General features: G+C 42.6%; 1 protein-coding gene across 2 annotated transcripts; it reads right to left on the bottom strand.

Moving 5' to 3' along the window:
• Positions 1–224: 224 nt before the first annotated feature.
• FRRS1L (ferric chelate reductase 1 like) lies at positions 225–24,092 on the bottom strand. Of its 2 annotated transcripts, XR_011473377.1 has the most exons (6): positions 23,840–24,077; positions 15,988–16,072; positions 13,329–13,467; positions 9,936–10,182; positions 5,363–6,673; positions 225–5,217 (listed from the first exon to the last, which is right to left on the bottom strand). XR_011473377.1 is itself a non-coding variant. In XM_070430949.1 (5 exons), the coding sequence occupies exons 1-5, from the start codon at positions 24,075–24,077 to the stop codon at positions 6,501–6,503; spliced, it is 882 nt and encodes a 293-aa protein (XP_070287050.1). In that variant the 5' UTR covers positions 24,078–24,092; the 3' UTR covers positions 225–6,500. The 2 variants fall into 2 exon arrangements, 1 of the variants encoding a protein (XP_070287050.1); XM_070430949.1 differs by having other exon boundaries at positions 225–6,673; positions 23,840–24,092.
• Positions 24,093–24,349: the final 257 nt, after the last annotated feature.

Genomic DNA, 24,349 nt, shown 5'->3' with positions numbered 1-24,349 from the left:
CCTGGGAATCTTTTCTCATCCCGGAGGCCCAGAAATCAGGATTTTAAGAAGATTCCCAGGTGATTCTAATGTGCAGCCAAGGTTGAGAACCACTGGGCTATTGTCTTCTTAACGTCTATAACTTTGGGGAGACTTTACTGATGAAAGGATATAAAGCAAACAACAGAAAACCAAAAATGCAAACAAACAGAAAACCAAAAGAGCAAAGCAATAAGGAATCATAAACTACCTTTAATGATATCAACAGGACAAATGTCAAACCATGTTGAGAATTTATATTTTAAAGTTTAAATCTAGTTAATATATTGTAACTGTGACATAATCCTCTAAGGATAAAAGTATTTGTGATGGCAAATGGACAGTACAATCATTTAGGTAGCATTTAGGAATACTGCTACAGTTATTTGACATAAATAGAAATCCATGTCTTTATTAGTAAGGTACCTCACATCTTAAGAGTAAAAATTCATATGGGACAGGCTTATAAATATACATAAACCTCAAAATCAATCACAATCAAACATTAGGTACATAATTATTATAAAACAAATATAACCCAGCAATGTCTATTGAAAAGCATCATTTTTACAAAATAGTATTTTATAGACAATCTCAAAAAAGTATATGAATACTCCTGGAGCCAGACTGTTCCAGCATGTTGGCGCAGCTGTGGGAATAAGGCATGTGGAGAAGCTGCATTCACTCCTCCAGGTGGCCAGGACTTGCTATGTGATGGAATGGTAACTGCTCCAGTGACCTGGGTGAAGGCCACAACCCCTTCAGCACCCCGAGACCCGAGAGAATCACTGACTCTCCAGAAAAATGGAACTGAACAGCTACTTGCCCAATAGCAAATATCCGGGGTGGGGGGTGGGGGGAGTGGGCTGAAAATATTAAGAAAAAAATCAGTATATTTTAAGTGAAAAATTCCAGAGATGAATGATTCACTTAAATTTGCAGCCCTACTTGAAATCACATTAGCATAGCCACTATTTTTATGAAAAGGAACTTATACTCAAGTTATCTATTAAACATAGAAACAAAGAAGTCCAACTTGAAACTAAGTCATTGAATAATTAGAGAAAGAACCGAATTATATACAAAACGGGTATGGGTTGCATCAACATGCCATGTACTCAGTTAACACTCGTCTCAGTTTCTTAACTTACAGTATAGAAACGTCAGACTCAACAATGATACTTTATACGTTCTTAACAATTCGTACAAGGTTGATTGGAGGAGGCAAGGCTTAATAAAGGATCCAGGAATCCTTCCTACAAACTAAATTTCTATAAACTCCAGGGTCATTTTGCCTGTAATACATACAATGTTTTACCTCTTGGGTTTTAAAGTATCCAAGAGTTCAGAAACAGAAACCATCTTGGCAAAGACCTTCAGATGGTCATGGTATGTACATATAGGCATTTATGTATAAACACACACAGACCTCATCTTGTATGTACAGATCTATATACAAACACCGAGAATAATCAACCTGTTCACTGAACATAACCAATTCTGTTTAGAGAACAAAAAGACATACATATACAACAAAGTATACACATCTCAGCCTTGGGCCTATTGTGGTGGCTCTCAAACATTTTTCCATCATGATATATAAGGTAGATGACACTGTCACATGTGTAAAACATCCTGGCAACTGCAGCAGATTTTGATAAAACTTAAAAAAAAATGTCTCAGGGAAATAAATTACTCTGAAACATGGTAATCCCCACCATGAAGAGCCATTCATCAGTGAAAGTCATTCACGGCTGCCACGGTTTAGGTAAAATAAAATGGCTGCTTACCTAGCGCTGACTTAACTGCCACCACTTTCGCATCAACTCTGGGAAATCTATCAGAATGTAAGTGCCTGGGAATGCCATTATCAGGATAACAATTCATCAACTATATTTTATAAACAAATTACTCAGTAACTTCAATATTTTTGCAATTCACCAGTAATGCATTACCAGCAGTGTACTTGACAACTGATCCTGACACATAGGCGTGTCTCCCGGCTGAGAGCAAGGGAAACCTACAGTTCACAGGCCAAACCCAACCTGCTGCCTATTTTTGCAAACTAAGAATGGTGTTTACATTTTTAGATGTTTTTGTTGTTGTTTATCCGCACCCGAGGACATTTTCCCATTGATTTTTAGAGAGAGTGTAAGGGAGGGGGGAGATGGAGAAAGAGAAACATTGATGTGAGAGAGACACATTCATTGGTGCCTCCCGCATGCACCCCGACCAGGGCTTGGGATGGAGCCTGCAACTGAGGTACGTGCCTTTGACTGGAATCAAATCAGTGACCCCTCAGTTTGCAGGCCAATACTCTATCCACTGAGCCAAACCAGCTAGGGTTAGATGTTTTTGTAATCTAAAGAATATCTGTGACATGTAAAAATTAGGTGAAATTCCAATTTCAGTGTCAACAAAGGTTTATGGAAACACAGCCATCCATGCTCATTGGTTGATGCACGGTCTATGACAGAGTTGAACAGTTGAAACAGAGAGTGCAAAGCCTAAAATCTTTTCCATCTGGCCCTTTATAGAAGAAGCTTGCTGAGCCCTATGCTAGAGCTAAGAACGATACAGAACCTCTGTGGTCATCTCTCTCAAACACAGATCCTTTATGTAGACAGTAATTACAGAAATAGTAGTAAAAACCCCTCTGGATGGAAATCCACCCCTGAGTTGTCCAAACTTCCTGACTTCCTTCATGACAAAAGCCAACTTAAGACCGTTAAACATGGCTCCTGCATTTTGTCCGAAATCATGTTTACCAATTCACCTTTGAGATGACTGGGGAGCAACGAAAGGGCATTAGACTCCAAGTTAGAAGACCTGGGTTTTAGGCAAGCCACTTTTAAAAATTAACCAAGACAAATACATTCTAGTCTTGTCCAATCTGTGTATTAATTAAAAAAAAAAACACTATTAAAGGCTCTAAAAATGACTGGTAAAATAATCAAAATATTTTTAAGAAGAAAAAAAGCTGGTAGAAAACAAACAAAGGGGGCATTTGTAATACTTTCAACAATAAAGATAAATTTAAAAATAAAAGCTGGTAGAAAGTAAAATGTACCTTTCCCCCCAAATATAAGTATAAAAAGTCCTTTTTTAGTAATTGTAAATTACTAAAAGGGGGGGAGGGGGCAAAGTACCTAGCTAATTTGAGTGTGGATAGTGGGTTCCACTTAATAAAAGTTTTAATGTATGTGCATGAAGGCATGAATGGGTAGGAAATACTACCACCTCCCTAGGCTTTAGCTGCCCCTTTGTAAAATAAGTGCATTGGATTAAATGGTCTCTAAAGTCCTTGCCAGCACAGGTAATTTGTGCCAAATGACTAGCCTCAGTTTTTTCATCTGTATAATTGGATTAATAGAATCTATTTCCTATGGTTGTTGAGAGAATTAAATGTGTTAATCCACACAGAGTGCTTAGAATAGCACTGAATACAAATAGCTAGATTATTCTACAAAAACCCAGGTGGGTATCTCCTCTGTACCAAGTACTATGTTAGAAAGTTGAATGCAGAGGTAAAATAGAAGTTGATTCTCTTACATTAGGTAAGAATGAATGAACTTGGAAGTCCACAGAGTTTAACTCCCGTGTGTCTATAAATTGATGACTCTCTGAGATGATGTTAAATGCTGTTCTCCAACCCAGCTCTGTGAATTCTTATTTCTAAACAATGATCATTGGTAAGAATGTGAACTATGTTTGCAGGGCAAAACAGCATTATTACTAACCATCTTTCTATCTATGTTTCAAAAGACAGAGTTCAGTGTTTGCTAATGAGATGGCTTACGGTTTGATCACAGGTGGAAGAATATAAAAATGTTAGCCAGTTTGACAATGTATATGAAATTCAAGTCTTCTGATCCAAAGAAACTTGCCATAGAAGTTTATTTATTCCTTCAACAAATGTTTGTTGAGTATCTACCATGTAGTAGTGTGTATTACAATGATGATTAACAAGAAATGCTTACCCCTGCATAGGGAGGAGGAGTCAGCAATTACAGTAAAGTGTGATGAGGAAGCCCAGTGTGCTATAGGAGCACTTGGCTGGGACCTAAATCTACCTGGTCCAGGGGGTTGGAAGAAGAAATATTTAATCTGTGGCCTGAAAGATGAGCAGGTGTTCAGCGAGCAAAGGAAGTGGATGGAGAATGTTTGGGCACAGGGAACATGAGAGGTAAGAAAGCAGGTCTGAAGAACTGAGAGCTGGGTCATAGCAAGTGAGGAGTGGTGACAAAAGAAGATACTGGAGGTGATCAAAGTGGCCTGCATTTTACACTAACGGCAGTGAGAAATCATGGAAGGTTCTAAGCACAAATGTGCAAAACAGGTAATCAATTGGTGAAAACTGGTAGAACCAATGTGTGAAATTAGCTTGACTTGAAATGTAAGCAAAAGGGAAATCCATTAATTGACTGCTTCCCTGCCAGCTACAGAGACTAGCTAAAGTACCTCTTTAGTTTTAACCTATTTAAAGCTGAGATATAATACACATAAGAGAATGAAACAGAAAAATATTGGCTCTCTTATTTACAAGGTGGGTGCCTGCATACTCAGTATCTTCACTGCTCAACAACCAGTATAGCTGAGAAGGTGGCGTACAACCCAGCCTCGGCCAAGACCAGAGGGCTTAGTTAGGCAGTGGTAGTCAGGTGGAACCAGGGACTTAAGCCACATAAATCCTACACAGTTCCTTTGCTCACTTGATGTCGTTTAACCACTCCCCACCTACAACGAGGATTATTTCCCCTACATCTCTCAGATGAGCTTGGTGAACTGTGCAATGTCACAGAAATCTCGATGTTTTTCTTCTTTCTGTTCAGCTCAGAATTTGAAAGCTCTCTCCAAAGGTGGACTCTCGCCTCTGACATGAATTCCAAGGATGGCACTAGAAACCACAGTCTCCAGTGTTGTTTAATCAAAAAACCCACAAAGTTGGAACCAGCTTTAAAGCAAGGAGGCAAGCCAGAGGACTCCAGAGCTCTACAATGGAAATGCCTCAGCCGCAGAACCACATTCACAGATTCTTTTCTTCTAAATGTGCTGCTAACACAGACATTTGGAACAAAGGAAACTTTGCATTCCTTTGAAAAAAGGAATTCCATTAAGTCAAAGCATTATTATAAATTATGCTGACTGCCAATCCAATTCACAATTCTGAATGAATAATTTAGGTCAGTGGTCGGCAAACTGTGGCTCTTTGGCCCCTTGAGTGTGGCTCTTCCACAAAATACCACTTGCGGGCACGCATGTACAGTGCGATTGAAACTTCATGGCCCATGCGCAGAAGTTGGTATTTTGTGGAAGAGCCACATTCAAGGGGCCAAAGAGCCACATGTGGCTCACGAGCTTCAGTTTGCCAACCACTGATCTAGGTGAATTCACTTTATGGGTCATTTGTTATCTATAATAAAAAAGCATAATATGCTAATTAGACCAGACGTCCTTCTGAAGGACCTTCCTGACGAAGCCGGGGCTGTGAGGGCCAAACCCCTTGCACAAATTTCGTGCACTGGGCCTCTAGTTTTCTAATAAAAAAATCTCATCTTAAAAAAGTTTCTATGCCAAATTCCACAATCTGCAAAATGTTGCGTTATTGTCCAAATGCTTTAAATTTTTATTAAGATGATTTGTCTGTTATATTACTGTTTACTGGTAATCATTCTCAGTGTATGTTACTCTGGCAACAGAATAGGCTGTAACCACAGATGAGTACCTTAATTTATAAAACAGTGGTCAAATTCTAACTGCTAACAATGCCCATATTTTTTATCATTAATATAATTTTCATCTTCAGGATCAGTCAACTCTGTTTCTAAGCTTTCCAACAGCAATAAAAAAAAATGGTTTCTCATAGCTACTCACTAATTGAGAAGAAATTTCAAAGAAATATGAACCATTTTCATATCATTGTAATCTCCCCCATTCTTCCCATCAGCGGTGTAATTATCCAAATGCACTTAAGCTTTATGGAAATTTGAAAGTTCTTCTGCCTAAAAGGCTGACTGTGAACTATGTCTATCCAGTGAAGTTCTCTTTAGTAATATTCCAAGTAAGTCTCCTGAGCTGTGGCTGGAAGAGGAGAGGTGCTTTAGGGACATGATCCCATGCCTAGCTCTTTATCTACCTTGCTACCTGTTATCTGACCAAGTCACAAAAAGGCAGCCTTCTGGGTCTCAAACCCCATTCAGTAAGAAGGCAATAATAATATTCATCAAACCAACTCAGAGATATTGTGAAGCTCAAATATGAAAACTTAGAAAAGTTTTAAGTATTTTCCAAAAGTATGGGGTCATTATTAAACAATCCTCTTTGATTAGAAAAGAAGTTTGTTTTTTTCTTCCAAAAAGCTGAAAGCATGAGTCTTTTTTTTTTTAAATAATAGAAGCTAAAATTATACTACATATTCTTTAAAAATATATATATACTGAAGACTTTCTAATCCATTGAATGTGTTGGCTTTGCAGCTGCAATTAAGGGGTTCCCATCAATAAGTAGAAGGTCAGGGCAACAATGAGAAGCAAACAAAACGGAGAGGAGAAGGTCTGGTAGGCAGCTGACGGCATAAAAATGTCTTCATACTTGTAAATACTGACAACACGCTCGGAAGTAGGTGGTGAGTCTATATCGTGTCGGGTGATAGAGCCTTTAAAACAGAAATGAAAAGGAAGGGGCAATTAAAGAAAAGCACATATTTAAATTGATATATTCTAACAACAGAAAAACAAAACAAAAATCTTTTGTGTTGAATACATAAGCAGTGATTATAAAGATCTGGAATCAGGTATCAGAACGCTCAGCATTCCCTACAATTGTACATATAATGAAGAACACAGAAATTAGTTAAATTTATCCAAAAAGACAAGTTCTCGTGAATCTGCACACCCACTGCCAGAATAATGCTATGGGTCTCTCCACAGCACCCCAGTTTTAAGTCTGCTACTTAGTATTGTATGAATGCTTACTTTTAAGGTCTCTAATGAGTTTTATCTTATTAATACCAAATGGAAAACCATACTATGCTTTCAAAGAGCAAGAGCTACTAATTGTTTTCCTCAAATATGTATTTTATATATGATTATTAACAACCCCTGAATACACTGGACTCCCTTACAGGTGGAAGCCTCTCTCACTTTATCTATGAGACATAAAGTGGTAGCTTGCCCAAGTTGGATGGAATGGTACAGGACACAGGAGGATTAAAATGCCAAATAAATGTTTTTTTGTTAATCTTCATTTGAGGATACTTTTCCCATTGATTTTTAGGGAGAGTGGAAGGAAGGGGGAAAGAGAGAGAGAGAGAGAGAGGGAGGGAGGGAGGGAGGGAGAGAGAAAGAGAAAGAGAGAGAGAGAGAGAGAGAGAGAGAGAGAGAGAGAGAGAGAGAGAGAAACATCAATGTGAGAAAGACATCATTTGGCTGCCTCCTACATGTGCTCTGACTGGGGCCGGGGAATTGAACCTGCAACCCAGGTGCATGCCCTTGACTGGAAATCAAACCCACGACCCTTTTGAGTAAGCCAGCACTCTAACCATAGAACAACACTGGCCAGGGCCCAAATAAATATTTGAACAGAAAGCTTGTTTTTGACCTGGTTAGAAGTGGAAAGAGGAAAAGGCTGTGTTAAAGGCTACTTCATAAGCTGATTAGAAGTGCCTGACCTCCTAACCCATATGAAATCCATGTGGATGTAAGTAAGCCCTATGGATAATCCCTATGAAACCTGGGTTAGGGAGATGAAGGCAGATGAGTTCAGAACAAAGGTCTCCTTGGAAACAGGGCTCAGAGTGAGTGTCTTAAAGGTCCTATCTGCCAGGGAAGCTGCCCTGAACTTGACATGTCACTTCCCTGCTCCAGTGTCCATGCTGGCTCCTGTTAGCACAAATCAAACTCCTCAGGTTGGCAGGAGATTTTTCTCTCAGCAGATCCCTCACCTCCCCTACCTGACGTCACTTGGGGATCCCCTGCAGACTCCTAGGCTTAACCAAGCAGTTCTAGCTCATGCCTTCCTTAGAGAACTCTAACCCATGCCCCTCTTCAAACCTTAGCTCAGAGTTTATCACCACTGAGAGACCTTAAGAGCATGAAAAGTTTTCATCAATAGAAAGGTGTTAGGCCCTAGCTGGTTTGGCTCAGTGGATAGAGCGTCGGCCTGCGGACTAAAGGATCCCAGGTTCGATTCCGGCCAAGGGCACATGCCCAGGTTGCTGGCTCGATCCCTGGTAGAGGGTGTGCAGGAGACAGCTGATCAATGATTCTCTCTCATCATTGATGTTTCTGTCTCTCCCTCTCTCTTCCTCTCTGAAATCAATAAATTAAATTTTTTTTAAAAAGATAGAGAGGTGTTAAGAGGGCGTCCAAGAGACAAGAAAAGCACACGCCTGGCTGTGGGGTAGGAATGGGCCTGTTTTGTTTGGAGACAGTGAGAAGAACAGAAGTCCTGAGTGATCTTACCAGGCAAGGCAGGAAGGCCTGCCATGCTGGCCATTATGCCAAATGTGTAAGAAGATGAACTGCTGAAGTACAGCACTTTCCAGTTGTTTTCATCTAATCCTTACAATAATGCTATAAAGTCGAAATTATTATTATCCCCATTTTAGATATAAAGAAATTGGAGTTCAGAATTTAGATAAAGGCTAGATACAGCCACCAAGGGGCAAAACCAATGCACAAACCCAACGTTTTAGACGCCAAATGCCATCATTTGAAATGAGTTCCTTTCTCCAGGCTAAGATATCAGTAATTTCCCAGGTTACTGAAAGTACTGGAAGACATAATTGCAGATCCACTGTTGGTAATCTGGAGATACGCAAATGGGAGGATTGTCCCAAAATCTATCTGAAGGCATCCCAATGTTTTTGCAATTAGAAAGAGAAAAACAAGTTTATGGGATCTCCAGACCAATCAATGAAAACAATTTGAAGGGGGACAGGGAGAGGCAGATCAGACTGGGCAATATAGAGTTGATAGGCACACAGTTAAGGAAGACCCAACTCCCAGGAGCCAGAAGAGTTCTCACACAAACACTGCAGACAAGTCGCGCCCAGGCTTCTCAGCCCATTAGGCTGATCAGCCAGGAAATGCTGAAGACACAGCGTGACTTGGTTTTAGCAGCTGCTAAAAGGTCTCATGACATCCTCGGGTCTTTGTTGGGGAGATGCTGGAAGAGCCTTGCCCCGCAAAGGAAGGTCAGCAATGGACCAAATCCATGAGGAGCTTGTTAGAAATGCAGAATCCCAGGCCACTGAATTGCATTTTAACGATAAAGGCAGGTGATGTCTACACAAGTTAAAATGTGAGGAGTAATGGGCTAAATTATAGGATAATTTGGTGGATCTGTGACCATTTGGTGGATTTATGACCATCAGGATAAAGTGAGCACACTGAAATGCCTGTCAATCTCTAGCGAAGTCTCCAGAAACCCTTTCCTGCTCAGTGTTTGTTTGAATTTAGAGCATAAGGGCTAAGAGTTATCACTGACTTTGGAGCCAGGCAGACCTAGGATTGAATATTACTTTTCCATTAGTTAGTGGTAGTGCCCTGAGCAAGTTTCTTAGTCTCTAGAGAATCAGAATATAATACCTTTACTTCTCAAGGATGTGGTGAGGAATAAAGGGGAGCAGGTGAGAATTAAACACAGCCACACCTCACAAATAGTAGTCAGGTGATCTGTTTCATTCTGCACTTAACTCATCATATGTTATCTTGTATTATTCAAGCTACGCATGTGTATACCTTACCCATTTGCATGTCCGTATGAATGATAAATCCGTTATAACCTGAAGGCAGGATCATATCTCCTTTTTTACAATATTATCCCAAGTGCTTATCACTCTCTTGCCCAATAAATAACAAACACCAGGACAGCGGTGTCTAATGTTTAATCCAGATGCCAAAATGCAAGCTTACCCTGAATGGCTGGACCCCAAGCAAACAGATAATACCAACTCAAATGAAGGTCGACAATCGTTTCATCTCTGGGAACATTCACAGGGCGTTTAAACCTGCAGGTGACTCGATTGTTCTCATACACTCCTTCTTCATCTCTGGCAGGATTCCTCTGGATCTCCTTTGCCCACTGGCCTACGTTATAGAAGTGCTGTATGCGGACCCTGCCATTGTCATCATGGACGCAGGCCATGACATCGTCACCACCCTGACATGGAAAATAATGAAGAAAAAAGTCAGCCTTTTGCAGATTTCTCTACTAAAAAAAAAATTTCAGCCCCAGCTGTTTGGCTCAGTGGATAGAGCGTTGGCCTGTGGACTGAAAGGTCCTGGGTTCAAATCCGGTCAAGGGCACGTACCTCAGTTGCAGGCTTGATCCCCAGCCCTGGTCAGGGCTCTTGTGGGAGGCAACCAATGGATGTGTCTCTCTCACATTGACGTTTCTCTCTCTCTGTGTCTCTCCTGCTCCCTTCCACTCTCTAGAAATCAGTGGAAAAATGTCCTCGGATGAGGATTAACAAAAAATAATACAGAAATTTCACTGAGAAATGGATATTCCATTACCTCTGTCATTTGAAATCCCACCCCCAAAATTATTTTAAATGCCATTAAAAAGCTTTCACTAACTGACCAAACTTAACATCACAAGGCTGACATCAAATGCCTCCTGTTATGATATTGAGAAAGGAGTATGTCACCAGCTATACAGTATTCTTGCCAAAAACACAGAAACTAATCATTAAAAATACAATCAGACAAATTCAAATTGAGGGTCATTCTAAAAAGAAAAAATTGGCCTATAATCATCAAAAAAGTCATAAAAGACCAAATTTTTTTTAAAAGGCTAAGGAACTATTTAATATTAAAGAAGATGAAATATACATGACAACCAATGGTGTGGTGTTCCTGGACAGAATCCTGGGTCATAAAATAAAAATTTCCATAAAGAACATTATTGGGACAACTGGCAGCATTTGAAAATGGACCATATATTGGATAATACCATCAGATCAATGTTAAACTTCCTGAATTTAATAAGTAAATGGATTTAATCTCCAAAGTTTCCAGAGAATAGTAACAATAATAGTAGTAGCAGTAGAAGCAGTAGAGAGATAAAGCATGTGTGGCAAATGTTATCATTTGTAAAGAAGTTCTGGAACTAGACAGTGGCAATGATTGCACCCTGTGAATATAACTGATGCCACTGAATTGTATACTTTAAAATGGTTAAAATGGTAGATTTTGTGTAATGTACATTTAACCACAATAAAAAAGTTATCAATTGGTGATTCTTCTATTGTACTATCCTTGCAGCTTGTCTGTAGGTTTAAAATTTTTTCAAAATAAGTAAAAAAATGTTAAGGTGTTCATCAATTCTGACAAATATTCTACTTTGTGCAGGATGTTGATAATAGATGAGGCTGAGCATGTCAATGAAAATTTTCTGTACCCGCTATTCAATTTTGCTGTGAATCTAAAACTGCTGTAAAAATAAACCCTGACCCTGGCCAATGGCTTATTTGGTTGGAGCCCTGTCCTGTACACCATAAAGGTTGCAGGTCTGATTCCTGGTCAGAGCACATACCCAGGGTACGTGTTCAATCCCTACTCAGGGAGTGTACAGGAGGTGACCGATTGATATTTCTCTCTCACATCGATATTTCTCTCTCTCTCTCTTTTCTCTCTCTCTCTCTCTCTCACCAATAAACATATCCTCAGGTGAGGATAAAAGTGAGAAAAAGATCTTCAGTTGGGTGAAGATTAAAAAATAATGAAGTCTAATAAAAATAATACACCATTTCAAAATAAGTTAAAGGCTATTAAAAGGGTTTCCATTTTGCTTTTCCTGTGTATCAAGGTTTGAAAAAAATTTAACCTGTGCTTCTTATTGAAATAATAGAAGAAAAGAGAAACCGGTAATGTAAAAGCCTTTAGGCAGCAAAATGTCAAACATAAAATGTGAATGCTCCTCACTCAACCTCCTAGCTCCGAGACCCATCATCTTAACAGCTGCACCATGCCTGCAAAGGCAGCCCAGGACAGGAAATAATCAGCTGCAACCCGAGCCAGCCCCTTGGTATGGCACACAACTGCTGTTTCACCTACTGACACCCCAGTAGGTGATAAGTGATGTAGATTCATATTTGCACAATCTTACCAGTGGGACCCTTTGTTGTCTTACTGCCTGGACTGGGAATTGAGGTCCTCTCTCCTGGTGACCTCTCCAAGACCGAAAAGCCCCGGGAGCTCGGACCGCCTGGACCGTCCTCTCCGTTTCCTCCTACCACCCATCTACATCCCATGTCTAATCCATTAGCGAAGCCTATCTGACCTCCAAACCGTATCCAGAATCTGAGCACCTCTCACCACCACCCCTGCCGTAACCCTGGTCTGAGCTGCCCTCCTCTCACTGCCTGGATCTCAAACTGGCCAGGGAAAGAGAAGTGCATGCGCCAGGGCACAGAGGCCTAAGAAAGTCCTGGCACAGTGAAGTGGCAAATGATGGGGCTACAGAGAAAGGAGGGAAGACAGCAGCAGAGGTGTAGAGAGGAGCAAAGGCAGGAGATGGGCAGCTGCCGGGGTTCCTGGTGCCCTGCCTGTGCCTGGTCACAGTCCTTCCTGAGGTCCAGATGTGTTCTCGCCCAGGAGAACTGTGGAAGACTGAATTGTTAGACCCAATTCTTCAGCCCCCTGTCGTTATATAATACGCCCAGACCTTTGCGGGGCGTCTTGGTAGAGGGAGTGTATATCCTGGCCCCTTCCTTCTGGGCTTGGCTGTGTGACCTGCTTTGGGCAATGGAGTGTTAGCAGCTGTAACACGACCAGAGGTTGAAATAAGTTTGGATTGCCCTTGCACTCCTGTCTCTGCCACAAAAATAACATGCCTTGGTAGTTGCTGGTTGCAGAATGATTAGGAAAAAAAAAACCTAAATCCAACACATGGACAGGAGCCAAGCCCAGCTGAGCCCCAGCCAATGCACACACGAGCAACAAATAAATGCTTACTATTAAAAACCATGTAGCTTTGGAGGCTTCCCCTGCAGGATGTCTGTGGAAATAGCTGATAAACAGATATGAAACACCTTGTGTTCTCAAAACCAACCCTTCCTTCGTTGTTTAAGCTAGCTTGAATTTATTTTAACTTGCAAGCAGAGAGCCACACTAATATACTCATTATACTGCTTTGATGAGTTTCTTTGCTTTGTGATGCTTTGCAAAAGACAACCAAATGCCAGAAATTAGCTTCTTGCATTTAAAAGTGGCAATGGTAGCTTAACCATGCCCATTCTCTAGACTCTAAAGTCACACAGCAAACTAAAGAGAAAAATAAGCTTCTGTCATGATGTGTCTCACCATTTTCCTGTCTGAAGAGAATCCAACTGCTACCCAGCCATCTGTGTCCGCACTCAGCTCAAATTCCACATCGGCCCCTATTATCCGGTAGCTAAGGAAGTAGTCACAGGTCTCTGCATTGCAGCCTGGTTTCCCATATCTATGAGAGACATCAAAACAGACATTACTCAAGAGGGTAACGGGGGTCAAATATACGGTGATGGAAAGAGGTTAGACTCTGAGTGGTGAGCACACAATGGAATATGATGGTAATTATAAAATGCACACCTGAAACTTATGTAATGCTATTAATTAGTGTTACCCCCAATAAATGTAATAAAAAACAGACATGACTCCTTCATATTCTTATTTAAAATACATTAAGAGGACATTGATGGATCAGGCAGGATGCTAAGCAACATTACTGAATAAACTAGATCTTTGCTTCAAAAAACAGTTCCACTCAGTTGGGAGGGACCTCATAGATGACGTGCTTCACTTTACCTGCATATTAAAGGGGCCCAGAGATGGGAAGGTTGCATAGTGAGTCAGTAGCTGCAACAGGACTTGAACCTGCGCCTCCAAACTCCCAGCCAGTGTTCTCTACACTATAGTAGTATCTCTCAAATATTAGTTATTACTGAATTATTTCTGAATCCCTTTTAAATGAGAAAATTCTCCGAGTTAATAATTTAAATTATTTTTGTTAATTAAATGTATACCAATTCTTTCTACTTTAATTTTGCAATTAAATGAATACCAAGTTGCAAATTAAATATAAATATATAAACTACAGAACCAGGAACATTTAAACTGACAGCGTTCATGTGATGGATGATGCGGGTTCTCTTAAAGTGAAATTCTGCTCACATACATATGGTATGTCAGACTGTACTGTGCAGTGTCTTTTAACTGAGCACGTTCTATTAATCATGACTCACTCTCTCCCACTTTTATCTGAATTGCTGCAAAACCCTGGCATGTACAATGCACCCACCGAACACCTCATCTGGTATTCACTGAGCATGGATGCATCGTCTATTTATAAAATTTGCCTTTGCTGTATAGGTTCTCCTACAATCACAAATTCAGACATGAAAGCATACAGCAGAGTAAGGTGCTTCTCCACAGAATCAGATAATGCATACATTGATCTTTTAAAGAACCACCATTGACATAAAGACACAAATTTATTTTACTTATTTATTTTTAATTTACCTGAGCAATGTTTTTAAAAAATTAATATTTTTCAATTACATTGATACTTGATATTATATTAGTTTTCCGTGTACAGCACAGGGTTAGTTATGTACCTTCCAAAGTGATGTTCCTGACAAATCTAGTACCCGCCTGCACCTTACAGTCATTACAATATTACTGACTGTACTTCCTATGCTGCACTTTACATCCTTGTGGCTATTTGGTAACTGCCAATTTGTACTCCTTAATCCCTTCACCTTTTCACCCACTCCCTTCCCATCTGGCAGCCATACGTCTGTTCTTTGTGTATATGATCTGTTTCTTTTTTGAAAACAGAAATTTAAATTTTCTTATAGAGGACTTGTGGGTCCTTTCAGAACTGACAAGCCCTAGTTTGAGGAACATTCTTTTTAGGATGACAGAGAGTTGTAGCAATGGGTGTGACCATCTAAATTCAGATGGAAGGTATCTGGAGGAACAAGACACAAACCTACTAAGTGCTGACGGAGGAGGGAATCAAGGATTCAGCAGGGACTCTGAGCAGCCAGGGTGAGATATAAGCTCCAGACAGCAAGGAACTTGGGTGGAAAAGGTTAAGGACAGCTAAAGGAGGAGTGAATGGGCCCGAAAGGAGGTCACCCTGAAACCAGCAGGGTACTAAAATTCCTTCACTTCTCAAAAATATCCCTTAGTCATCAGAATTATACATTAAAGGCCATTTTCCTTAATATTAGTATTACTGGATTATTTTTATTCCTTAAAATGTTCTGGTAATCCAAAGAAAAGCTCAAAACCCCTATAATTCAGTCCCATTTCCCCCACCCCCCCCGCCCATGGATCTTGAGCAATGGACCAAAAAAATATAAATCAGAACTTTAGAACAGTGATCAAAAAAATCTTTACTTAAGGACAACTTGTTTCAGAAAATAAAAAATTCAAAGGAAGTTTTCCAACAAAACAGAGCTATCTTTGTGGGAGGCCCACTGTCTCTACTACTGTTTTCTAGCTGTAGCCCATCATGCCATGATAGGATACTATTAATAATCATGGAAGGCCTCAACACACGAGACAACAAGTGCTTAATGACTAGTTGGTATCATACAGATATCAATACACCATGACTATTTATTTGAAAAGGAATTGGGTATCAGACATGTTTATCATTGTCTGTCCCGGCCATGCCCCCCTCTCCCTAATAAATGTGGACATATTCTGTGTCACGTGATTCTTCTTCAGACAGCCAATTGGTTAGGAACAGACACTGGTGCCAATGGCAGCACAGTCAAAATGAAGAATGTTCCAGTGTCCCAGGCCTTGAAGACTGAAAACTGAGGTGGCCATCAGAGAGGCCATATCCCTGCCGAAGGTCTGAAGGGGCATAGGCCCCTGGTTAGAATGGACTGCATGCAATTTCAATTCTATCCTGAGAAGTAAAGCGACGTCTCAGTCTTAGAGTTATCCAATGCACAGGTCTACCAACCTAAAGCATCCCTTAGTTTTACCACAGTCATCCACTTTGATTTTGGCAAATGGATCCACAGGAGGAGCAGTAGGGAAAGGGTAACCTGGACAGTGAGAATAAATAATGGTTAGAAAGTCCAGTAACAACTTTTTCAATGAGAATTAAAAAAAGTACATTCACTATTTTCTACCACACCCATCCAGCTATAGATATAAGGCCTCAGAAGAGGGCCCTGGGTGAGCCTAATCACCCTCTTCATGAGGGGAGAATACAGGGTACACATCTTTGAACTGAGCCTTACATGTTAGCTGAGAATAAGTGACTTTTCCCTCATTTTACAGGCAAGGAAACTGAGGCACTGAGAGGGGGCATAATTTCATATGAACACAGGCTCACCACTGTGACCTGGGAGCTTAAAAACCAGTTTTAATTCAATAGACATGCTCTACGAGGGAAAAAAAAAATAGCCCTGGCCGGTGTGGCTCAGTTGGTTGGGCATTATCCTGTGCACCTAAAGGTCACCGGTTTGATTTCTGGTCAGGGCACGTGCCCAGGTTGCAGGTTTGATCTCTAGTCAGGGTGTGGCAACCCACTGATGTTTCTCTCTCACATCGATGATTCTCTCTGTCTCTCCCTCTCTCTTTCTCTTTAAAATCAATGAAAACATACTTAAAAAATTAACAATGACCCACTTATATATTCAGTACTAGAGGTTTTCCATTTATATATGTGACAATAGAATTTTTCCATCACTGTGAACTTCCATTTTTCATTAAGCTGCATATAACATTTTCATATTTCACTAAATTCTTTACACACATCATTTCTAACAGCTGTGTATTTTTCTTGTAACATTACTTGGCATCATAATGCATTAAACCGTACATTGAAGGGCAAGCCTGCATTATGCTTCCAGTTTGTAACAAAAATAATTTTCTCCTAGACCCGTGGTCGGCAAACTGCGGCTCGCAAGCCACATCCGGCTCTTTGCCCCCTTGAGTGTGGCTCTTCCTAAGCCTTAGGAATACCCTAACTAAGTCAATAACAATGTACCTAACTATATAGTTTAAGTTTAAAAAATTTGGCTCTCAAAAGAAATTTCAATCGTTGTACTGTTGATATTTGGCTCTGTTGACTAATGAGTTTGCCGACCACTGACCTAGACTGTTTCCTCGGTGTACGAAGGAACCAAGTGTGATTCATCTTGTATTCTCTGCCCAGCATCATGCCTAGCACTGGCCACTGAATAAATGATTGACAAATGAATAAATAAAATCACCCTATAACATTAGGAAAATAAATACACATTTTAAAAAATTACTGTTTATTAGTTTTTCTTTTCTCATTATTTTGATGTCGTTTCTTTTTTGTTTGTAATTTTTTTAAGTGAGATTCTGTTTATATTGTTCTATTAATTATTCTTTAAGGAAAAAAAAAGCCACTGGACTGCATTTTCCTGGCACACAGCTGTGCATTTTAGACAGGGGTGGGGAACCTTTTTTCTGCCAAGGGCCGTTTGGATATTTATAACATCATTTGTGGGCCATACAAAACTTAAAAAATTAGCCTGCTCTATTTGGTCAAACATTTAATGAACTCACCCCTAATACCTTGGCAAGGCCTGCCTTAGATGAGATTTTTGTTTTTCTTTTCATATTTAACTGCTGAATGCTACAAACTATGCTGAGCCTGTTCATTGAACGTTCTTCCTCCTATTTCTCACTACGGTGCTGTCCCAGGAGGGCGACAGGCCCTGATTCCACGAGGAAGGCTCGGAAACTGCGTTCAGGAGCCTCCTGAACTCGCCCTACATATGCCTACACAGGCTGTTCCTGAGTTGTTTCCTTTATAACAAAACGATACTATTTGTAGGTACAGTGCTTTCCTGAGTTCTATGAGACATTCTAGTGGGTGCCCCTGAATTGGTAGCCAGTTGGTCTGAATTGAGGACAGTCTTTTTGTGGGCCACCCCTTTAACTTGTGATAACTCTGGGTCATTAATACCAGAAATAGACTTCAGTATACTCGTGGGGGTTGGCATCAGAATATAAGCACATTTTACAACATTACAAATTTTGCTGGAATTAAATGATCTATTTGGCATAAAATAAGTTGGGACTATGTGCCAGTATCTAAGATCCTGCTAGGTTGCAAAAAGTCTTTTATGTTCCCAAGACCATTATCCTAAAACTCGAGCATGACTAACCGGTAAGATCATTACCAAAAGTGAAAACAGCAGAACCTGGGTCTAAAGTTCAGGTTCCAGCCCTAGCCGGTTTGGCTCAGTGGTTGAGCATCGGCCTGCAGACTGAAGGGTCCTGGGTTCGATTCTGGTCACGGGTATGTACCTTGTGTGTTCTGGATTTCATTTCATTTTTAAGTTTCATGCTGTGACTTTTGACCAACCTCCCTGTCCTTAGCAAGCATATCGAAGCCTTCTAGTGGATGATTATCTGTGTTCTATAAAATGCAGCCATAAATATTTTTATTAGTAACAATTGGAATGGCATGACAACAGAGATAAATAGCCAACTGGAAATAGTATTGATTATAAGCAATCATCTACCACAAGACCACCAGGAGGTACGACCCTGGGAGCTATTGCATTCTTCATCCCTTTGTCTCGTCAATCATTAGTCCCTGAGTTATACTATTGCAAAAAGTACTGCAACAGGTGTCCGGTAGCAGAGAATAATTAGTGCTAAGTTCTGGGCCGTCTGTCCCCTGTGGCTCAATCTTCCCGGAAGGAAATTGCCCTATAATAAATTCCGTTACAGTCTATGAAGTTGCCTGCCGGTCTAAAGAACCCTTCTCGTTTGGGTGGCTGTTACACCTTTGCCCCACCGTCAGACATGGGGTTTCTACCTGGATATTCCATAAGCACATCAATTCCATAGCCCAACACTGAGCTCCCCCACCTCCCAAATGCTCTTCCTCCTACGTTTCCTACCTCGGTGAAGAATGCCACCACCCACCACAGTCTTCCAACCCTGAAACCGTAGTCCTGGGTTTCTCCACCTGCTATATATACTCACCCACCATTCTTCTATTCCCACCCTAGAAACCCGAGCCTGCCCTTTCACACTGTACCATCGCCTATCCGACCCCCCCACCTCCCTCCCACTTCTCCCACCACCTGCCATCTTTCTAAAATGGGAAACTGGTCTTGTCACAATACTGTTTAAAGACCTTTATTGGCTCCCCCCCCCCCCCGCCCCCGTCCCCACCGCGTCCCCACCATTCTTTCTTTCCTGCACTTACTTGTCTGCCTTGGTCTTGAGATACATGGGTTAGAACCCCCAGACACGGCCAACTCTTCCTTCTCCCCTTACATTGTCCATCCCCCATTTTTCACTACTGGTTTTGGGGTTTGTTTGTTTGTTTTTGCTTGTTCCTTTCCCTCCATGTTGGTAGCTTTTTATAAATGTTTTTACTGATTTTTGGAGAGAGAGGAAGGGAGAAGGATAGAGACATAGAAACACAGATGAGAAACATCATCAATTGGCCGCCTCCTGCATGCCCCTCCTCCTCCGACTGGGGATCAAATCCGAAAGCCAAGCATGTGCCCTGACTGGGAATCGAACCCCCTCTTGGTTCATGGGTCAATGCTCAACCACTTAGCCACATCGGCTGGGCTTGGTGCTATTTGTTTTCTTTTTCACTAAAATAAAAACTTGGATTGAGACCAAATAATATTGGTTTAGGGCACCTCCCCCCTTTCCTTCTCACATGTGCCCTGTAAAACCTTCCAATAACTACTCTGTTGTGGAGAACCATTAAGCCACTTTTTCTCCCTTCAGATATTCCTGTAATACAAGAGGTACTTATTTTCGTGGTTGATTTTTTTTTCAGGTGCTCAATATGGTTTTGTGGTTTCCATCCCTGTCTTATTCACAGATACCATCTATTCCTTTCCTGTAATCCCTTGAGCCTGTTTTGCCATCCTCCACTGAGCGGTTAATGGCTTCTGGTTTGCTATTTATCGCCTCTAATGAACTGCTTGGATCACAGCGCTCAGGTATTAATTTAGTCCTTGAGTCCTTGATATTTTAACCAGAAATTATCTGTTCAAATCTCTGAGAGCCACTGCATCAGCACCTGTCTCTTCCTGGACTGTGTGAGTCGTTGTTTCCGCTCAGCAGAGTCACATCATGAAGGAAAGCTGTCCTGGGACTTTGGAAAATGGAAAGCTCCACACACACACGTGGAGCCTGTTTAGCAAAGCGTTCGCCAAGGCACTGCTCCACTCAGCAACCTGCGGTTCTCCACTGCCGCCCTTCCAATGCCAAGCCCCTCTTCTCCAGTCCACTCCTAAAAGTATCCCATCCCGCCTGTCCCTATGCACTTCCTAGCACGTCAACAGGGACCCTCCATTCCAGGCAGGCCAGACAGCTTGCACACCTTTTCCATAAAGTCAGTCAACAATCCTGTACAGCTCTCTGCTGCTTCCCGGTTGTGTGACTTTAGCTAAGACAGCTAAATTTTCTGTGGGTCAGTTTTCTTCACTCGAAAGTGGAGAACATTGTAGTATCTAAGTCAGAGTATTGCTGTAAAGATTAAAGTTAGTATGTAAAAGGTACTTAAAATAGTGCCTGGCACGGTAGGAAGCACTTATTAACAATTAGCTCCAATTAGTGTTATTATTGGGCTAGAAGATTCATGGTGGATACAAAGATAAATTAGATATAGATTATCTTTAAAGATATAGATTATTTTTATAAATTACTTATCTTTTTTGTGCTTTGTTTTATTTTTCTATCAGTAAAAGATTCAGAGATCATAAGCTATCTCCTGCCCATAAAAAGTATATATACAGTGTTTTTACTTTTTCTTTTTCACCGAGAATGGTGATACTATATTTGTTCAAACCAAAGAACAAATGAAGAGATACTATAAATGAAAAAGTGTGTGTGTGTGTGTGTGTGTGTGTGTGTGTGGTCTTTTTATTCTCAGATAGTAACTGTCTATGCATCTCAAAGGGGAAAAGCATAGAGGTAACATTTGCATCCCAAATGTTTATGTGTAGGGTAATGAATTACGTAGCTGCATACGATATGCAGTCGATGTAGGAAGAATATTAGCAGATGAAGGGAACTCTGCCCTTCCAGGCCCCGCTCTTCTCTCTACTGCCTCACCAGCTCTTTCCCAAGATAGGAAAAATTGTGGTCTGAACTTCGTGGTCAGGAGCTCATTGACTGGGCCATGTCTTACAAGTCACCGTGCCTGAAAGATAGCAACCAAGTATGGTGTTGTCCCCTTTTCCGTCCTATACAGGCCATGGCCCCAAGGGCAGGCCAGCTACCATCACCCGTGTGGCTGTGGAAAGACTCAGGGTCTGTTCCTCAGGCCTGGCCTGTGGATCTCAGCAGCTGGGAGAAGAGAGCAGGAGGCTTGCTTTACTTGGGACTTAACCCTGAGCCAACACCCAGCTCAGTTTTTTGTGTGTGTGTTGTTGTTTTTTTGTTGTTTTTTTTTTTTTTGAGAGAACAACCAGAATGGGCTATTTAGCCATAATCGTGGTAATTTGTTTTACATTCTACTGTTGTTCTAATACTATATAGATTCTGGCTAAGAACCTCAAGATAAAGAGGGATGCTTGGTAAGATTCAAGTCCTAAGACCCTATTCAAACTTCTGGCTGCACATGCAGAACGGGTGAGAGGGGCAAGCAAACTGGGGATCTGTATACACACTGCATGTCCTGCTGCCCCTGTGCAGTCACCGCACCTAAATGTCCTCCCTCTTCTGTCTCACCAAAGCCTTTCATACTTCCCAGCTCACTCTATACAGCCTTCCCATGGCTGCAGCCCACCTGATGTCCATGATCATAAAACTGTCTGGATTGTACAACTAACCATTCTCTCTGTAGATACAAACTGACATAGAGCATCTGACCTTGTTCTTCATTTGTTAGGTCCATGTGCCCCATGAGAATATAAACTTTCATGTGCCACATCTGAGTTACCCGGCAGTGTGATAAGATGACTATGAACAGAATAAATATGTTTTAGATGCTTTCAGAAGCAGATGGACTTTGGGATATTTATTCTTTTCCAGAGTAACAGATTCTGCATCTGTTTGTTGTGCTCCCCCGGCCTCCCTTCCCCCTATTCTCTCTTCCCTAGCCACATGGCTACCCAGGTAGAAGACTACATTTCCCAGCCTCCTTTGCAGCTAGGTCATATAATTATGTTCTTGACCAAAGGAATGTGAGCAGTAGTGATCTGTACAACCAGCCTAAGAGGAAACTGCTTGCCCCGAACTTCCTTTCTTCTCCTTTCCTCAAGCTTGAACAGGGCATGCAAGCAATTCAACTTCCACACAGATGAGGACAAAATCTTAGGAGATGATGGAGCAATCAGATGGAAGGAACCTGAGTCCATGAATGACCTTGTAGATCAGAGCTGTCCCACCAGCTCAGACCAGCCTGACTCATGTGAGACAAACCATCTTACTTAAGCCCCTGTATATTGAGGACTCTGTTTCAGCAGTTAAGCCTCTGCCCAACTAATACATTTTCCCAAATCCATTCTCTCCATCTTCCTTAATATAATAATTCCAATTTTTTAATTGGACTTATTACTTCCCAGCTAGAAGGCTACACATCCCAGCCTCCTTTGCAACTATGAGTGATCACATGACTAAGTTGTGGCTAAGTAGGATTGTTATATGGGACTTGGGCATAATCTCCTTATAGTCAGTGATCTTCTTCCCACTTCCTCTTTCCTACTGTCTGGAGAGTGAATGTAATGGCTGGAGATCATGCAGCCATTTCCGCCCATGAAGTCACAGGCTAGGAATTGTGAAGAAGCAGACCACCAGGACCCAGGGTTTCTGATGACCGGTTCTGGACTGCCTACTTCCACATTTCTGTATATGACAGAGAAACTTCTATCTTATTTAAGCTATTCATCTCTATTTGGTGTAGGTAGCTAAACCTAATCCTCAGCAACAGATATATCCAGTGCATATGAGTTGCTGGGACACACATTTCAAACCCTAACTATATATATATATATATATATATATATATATATATATATATATATATATATATATATATATATTACTATTCCTCTTAGCAGAAGAAAATGAAAATGACTACTTTCCAAATGGCAGGGAAAAAGAGGCCAGCTTCCCTTCCTTCTGAGCAGAATCAGTGGCTTTGTGCTCACTGAAGCATCCCCACGGGGAGGTCTATGGCTGACAAGCCCCAGTCTCTGGGCCCAGCAGGCCCCACAATGGTGGCTCACACCAGGGGACCCTAACAGGCAGGGTAGAAAAGGAGTGGGATGGAGGCGGGGAAGGAGCAGTGACCCAGCGCTGGTGGGGGTGGGGGGGGGGGGCGCGGGGGACAGAACACTGAGCGGTCAGGGCGCTTGCCTTTGCAAATCTAGGTCAATACTCCCGGGGAGGAAATAAGGCAGCATCTCTTTTAAGTCTGGATTTCTGCTTTCCGCCGGCTGCTCCAATCTTACACAGACCAGGCCAGATGGCAGCCCGCCCCCCCCCACCCCCCCCCACCCCCCGCCTAACTCCCTTCCTCCCCCGCCACACTCCCGACCCCTGACCGAGAGGGTGGAGGCCAGGTGCTGAGCACCGAGGGAGCCCACCTGTCCGCACCTTCGCAGGACTCGCTGGCACCCTCCCTCGCCCGGCCTCAGTCTCCCCACCTGTAAAGCGGCCAGCTCTGCGGGCCCCTTCACCAGGCGGATGAGGTCCGAGCCCTGCGCTCTCTGCCGGGCCTCGCCTCGGCTGCGCTAGAGCCGCCTCCATTCGCGTCCTTCCCAACTCCCCACCCTCGCTCCCGCCGCCGTCCCCGTCCCCCACCCGGGTCTCCCCTCCGCCACCCCGCACCCTCCCAGCCTCACCTTCCTCCGACAGGTAGCGCAGGTCGTAGAACTCCCCGGCGAAGGTGCCGTAGGAGGAGTCGTGGCGCCGCACCGCTTCGTCGGCGCCCGCGTCGCCCCGCACGCGGCCTCGGGGTCCCCGGCCGCCCGGCCCCGCGCCGTCGTCCCCGGGGCTGGCGGCACAGGCGGCGGGCCCCGCCAGCAGCAGCCAGAACAGCGGCACCCAGACCCCCCGGCTCCGCCCCGGCGGCCGCGCCATCGCTGCGCACCGAGCCGTCAGCCGGGCCGCTCGGGCCGCTGCGGGGGCGCCGCGGGCGCGGGGCCGGGACCTCGCCGCCTCCGCCGCCAGCAGGCGCCGGCCCGTCCCCCGCCCGCAGCCCGCGCAGCCGCGGAGCCGCCTCGGTCTGCGCATCCTCGCCGGGGCCGCAGCCTCCCCCCTTTCCCTCCCAGCCTCTCCTCTCGCTTCCCCCGTCCTTCCTCCCAGCCTCCCCACTGCTCCTCCTCTCCCTGCGCGTGTCTCCCGCGGACGCA

The sequence above is a fragment of the Myotis yumanensis genome, unplaced genomic scaffold (assembly GCF_028538775.1).
Source record: "Myotis yumanensis isolate MYYU_CA2020_CCGP unplaced genomic scaffold, mMyoYum1.0.hap1 SCAF_12, whole genome shotgun sequence".
Taxonomy (NCBI): Eukaryota; Metazoa; Chordata; class Mammalia; order Chiroptera; family Vespertilionidae; genus Myotis; species Myotis yumanensis.
The sequence above is the reverse complement of the archived record's forward strand: the minus strand, read 5'-3'. Positions and strand labels throughout refer to the sequence as shown.